The sequence below is a fragment of the Fukomys damarensis genome, unplaced genomic scaffold, assembly GCF_012274545.1.
Source record: "Fukomys damarensis isolate Sample0158 unplaced genomic scaffold, DMR_v1.0_HiC HiC_scaffold_15, whole genome shotgun sequence".
Classification (NCBI taxonomy): domain Eukaryota; kingdom Metazoa; phylum Chordata; class Mammalia; order Rodentia; family Bathyergidae; genus Fukomys; species Fukomys damarensis.
Window position 1 is genome coordinate 51,504,253 of NW_022900927.1, and position 3,817 is coordinate 51,508,069.

The 3,817-nt window shown below is 42.5% G+C and overlaps 1 protein-coding gene across 1 annotated transcript; it reads right to left on the reverse strand.

Moving 5' to 3' along the window:
- Positions 1-716: 716 nt before the first annotated feature.
- On the reverse strand, positions 717-3,815 carry Galnt4 (polypeptide N-acetylgalactosaminyltransferase 4; the record flags this gene model as incomplete). The annotated part of the gene is made up of 1 exon (XM_010613321.2): positions 717-3,815. A coding segment is annotated over one exon (1,734 nt), but the record flags the coding sequence as incomplete, so codon positions are not given.
- Between the last annotated feature and the right edge of the window lie 2 nt (positions 3,816-3,817).

Consider the following 3,817-nt stretch of genomic DNA (forward strand, 5'->3'; position numbering starts at 1 on the left):
AAAATTATTTTAAAAAGGAGACTGAGCAACAGAGAGACTGGATTTAGGAGAATCTCATGAAAAATTCAGAGTATTTTAAAATTAAATCTGGGGCACACATATTACATATGGAATTTAGACAATTGTTTGATAAACTTTAAGGCCGTTGGATAACTTACAGTAATTATTAACGTATTTTCATTTTAGGAGGCAAAAAGAGAAACAAATAGTTACAATTATATAGCAATTTTAATTTTCAGAATGGACATCCTAAACAATTTTCTTAAACAGATTTTGCAAACTCTCCAATTCATCATGTAAATATTGAAAATAAGTTTACTTATGAGAACTGTGGACTAATTCTTTAGGTGGTGTATGTATTTTTCATAAATCCAGACCAAAGTGAAGTAATTGAGCTGTTTAGTAATTGAGATTCAACCTATTACTTCTGGACACAACATTGGTATGACACTAGTAAAAATACTTTAAAAAATATATTTATCTCTTAAGTAATTTAGTTTGGAAAGTTGTATATTCTTAGTAAAAAGATTACAATTAACGTTTAAAGTTTTAAAAACAAAATTGGTTCAACAATTGTGAAAATTATATAGTTGACTATAGTAACTACAACTTTTACCCACAGAAATATACCAGTTTAAGAGAGCTCAGCTCACTTTACAAAAATTGTTTTTTTTCCAGTGCTGGGGGGGTCAAACCCAGGGCCTCATGCATACAAGGCAAGGGCTCTACCACTGGGCTATGCTCCTAGCCCTCACTTAAATTTTAAAATCATGTTTTTTTCTAGCTTTACAAATGTACTGAGCATTGCTCAACTGTTCAACATTACCTGTGTTAAAAGTGAAGGCATTAAAAAGTGTAGAAATTACACAGTGACTGAGTCCAATAAAAGGAGAATATGCAACCAACTTTTCAGAGCTAGAAGGGACCTTCAAGATCTGACCCAGAACCCACTGACAAGGAAACTGAGGCCCAAGCATATTAAATGACTTCAAAGTCACACTCCTTGGGTGAGCCAGTCCTGCATCTGTCATTCAGCCATCTACTGAAAGCAATGAAGTGCCACGCTGCTAGGTGCTGAAAACAAGCTAGAAGGAAGTACTACTGCCAAGGCAGTCTTTTTCCCTTGTAATCAACATAAATCCCCCCATGTCCAAATCAGTACAAGCTCACAGAAGAGTGAGCTCACACAAGAGTGCTGTAGCCTTTGTAGAACTGGGCCCACTTTGTTTCACACATTTTAGTAAACACAGTTGGGTTTAACTTCAGAGAGGCCTCAATTGTGTTTACTTTACATGATTAAGCATTAACAAAGGGAGACATAGTATTCTGAATGAATTTCTTTCTAGTACATTCACAACTTAAGGAAGTGCAATCAGAAAATGCCCTATGCTCATAAACAAGTTCACAAAACAGCTTAAAAAATCAGAGCTGTTTGAGGTATCAATGCATACATCAGTTAAGTCCAACAACTGAAGATTACAAAGTGTGGAATGTAAATTATCTCCCCATTTCATTCCGTCATGGGTATAGTTTTTTGAGATGTCTGTATGTTAAAAAGATTTTCAAACTCACAAAGTAATACCCTCTTCCAATGACACCATGGATCTATTCATAGATGTATCTGAACTAAGCCTTCCCTCATTAAGATCAACTTTCTCTGATTTGTAGTTAAGGGAAAATTCGTTTAAAAAATAAACAAAACCTAAGATTGTAGGTGTTAGCTAAAAGAAATCCAAATTCTATACAATCAAAATAGCAATAGCTCAAAATGTAGATTAATTTATTTGTACTTTTACATTCTTTAATATTAAGACTGGCACTTAAGTGTTCTGTGTATCTCAATTCATAGTCAACTTTTTTGAGAGTTATGAGACACACTGACAAAGCTCTCAAATGAAACAACCCATAAGTAAGGCACTATGAAACATTAAACAGCAGCATTCTGTGTACCCAGCTTCAGTGTAACGTTCCAAAATGAGCCTCAACTTTCTAGTGTTCTCACTGTTGGGTGACTTCTGACAAACTCATCTCCGGTGAGGCTCTGAATTTCCCGAAGCTGATAAAAGTGCCCTTGGGTCCCTCTATTTCTCAAACCTCCAGACTTGATTTTTATCTAGGGCCTCACAAGTTCTCATCTGCACATCAGGCCGGCCCTCAGCTGTCCGATAAGCACTGAGACAAAGACCTGAGTGTGGATGAAAAATGGTTCCATCTTCTTTAAAATGCCAGATGATGTTTACTGGAGCAGGGGACCCATCTTTGGGACAATTTTGCATTCCTACATAATTTTTTTGCTCAGGAACCTCTGCACACAACTCAGTCACCGAATTAAACCGTATTTCTTTGTTTGAAGTAAATTCAAAGAATTGGTTGCCTCCTTGACCGTGGCATCCAAACAGTGAGAGGTTAGCCCCGGTGGGGTTGTTGTCAGGAGAATTGTAATCTAAACATTCAGAAGAGATCCCCAAGCTGCGAACAGCCCCGTGCCAACCTGGCCTATCCTCTGGTACGTGTAAATTAGAAAACACGTTTTTCAAGTACCATTCAAAGCTTTTGCATCTCAGCTGTTTCCGTAGTAATTTTCTTTCAGAAATATCGCCATAAGCTTCCTTACGCGCTGGAGGGTTTCGATTGTAGAAATGCTCTTTGTACTCATCCATCCACACTTCTGCTGCACGCGCAGTGTTCTGCAGGAAATTGGGGCGGGCATATGGCGCCCGCTTGGGGAACACGTGGCCCACGTGAGAGCACGGGTGGATCTCCAACTTACCACCGCACTGCCACACCCTAAAGGACAGCTCCAGGTTTTCACCTCCCCACACTTCCATCCCCGTGTCATACGTTCCCAGGTACTCGAAGTATTTCTTGCTGACAGCAAACAGCCCTCCAGCCATGGTGGGCGACCTGATGGGGTCGATTCTTGACGTCCGCCGGTCCCTTTCGTGCTTGGGGACAGAATGCCATTGGAATGTTAACCGCCAGTCAAACCCACCGATCATGGGCTCCCCTGTTTGCATGTAGAACTCAAAAGTATTCCAATCAATAGTATCTATAACAGGACAAACGACTGCTGTTTCATCCCTCCCTATCCTTTCCAGAAGCGGTTCCAGCCAGCCAGAGTTACACTCACAGTGACAATCCAGGAAAGTGAGGACATCGCCCGTGGCGAAAGTGGCTCCGATCAGGCGGGCCCGAACCAGGCCCTCTCGCTTATTGGTTCGGATCAAGCGGACTCTCTCTAGATTGCTGATGTAAGTTTCAAGTTGTGCCTTCAAATACACTCTGTCACTCAAGTCATCCACCAAGATGATCTCCTTTAAAAGGACAGCGGGAGACGTTTCCAAAACGCTGTGAATGGTGCGGAGCAAAGTCGACCAGGCTTCGTTGTAGAAAGCGATGATGACGGAGGTGGTGGGAAGTCCTCGGTAGTTGTACTTCTTAGATTTGCACTCATACATTCTTTTATCCTCTATGTGGCGGTGCAGGGAAATCCTGTCACTGAGGTAAATGTTGATGGCATATCTCTCAATGAGCTCCTCTCGCTGCTTCAGTTCACCCTCGCCGAGCTGGAGTTTGCTCGCTCTCCCCCACTCACCAAGTGCCTGGGAATCTGCAGGGGGCTTCTCGTAAAGAGGTCGGGACAAATCTTCTTCCCTTTTCTGAAGGTGGGCGAGGGGCCTGGACCCCTGCCCCGGAGCACTGCCGCCTCCGGGGGAGGCGTGGAAAGCGGACACCGAGATCTCCAGCAGGACGTAAGCCACGGTTAGGAGCGCCAGCAGCACGCAGCTCCGGCCCGCCCAGGTCCACCTCACGGCCG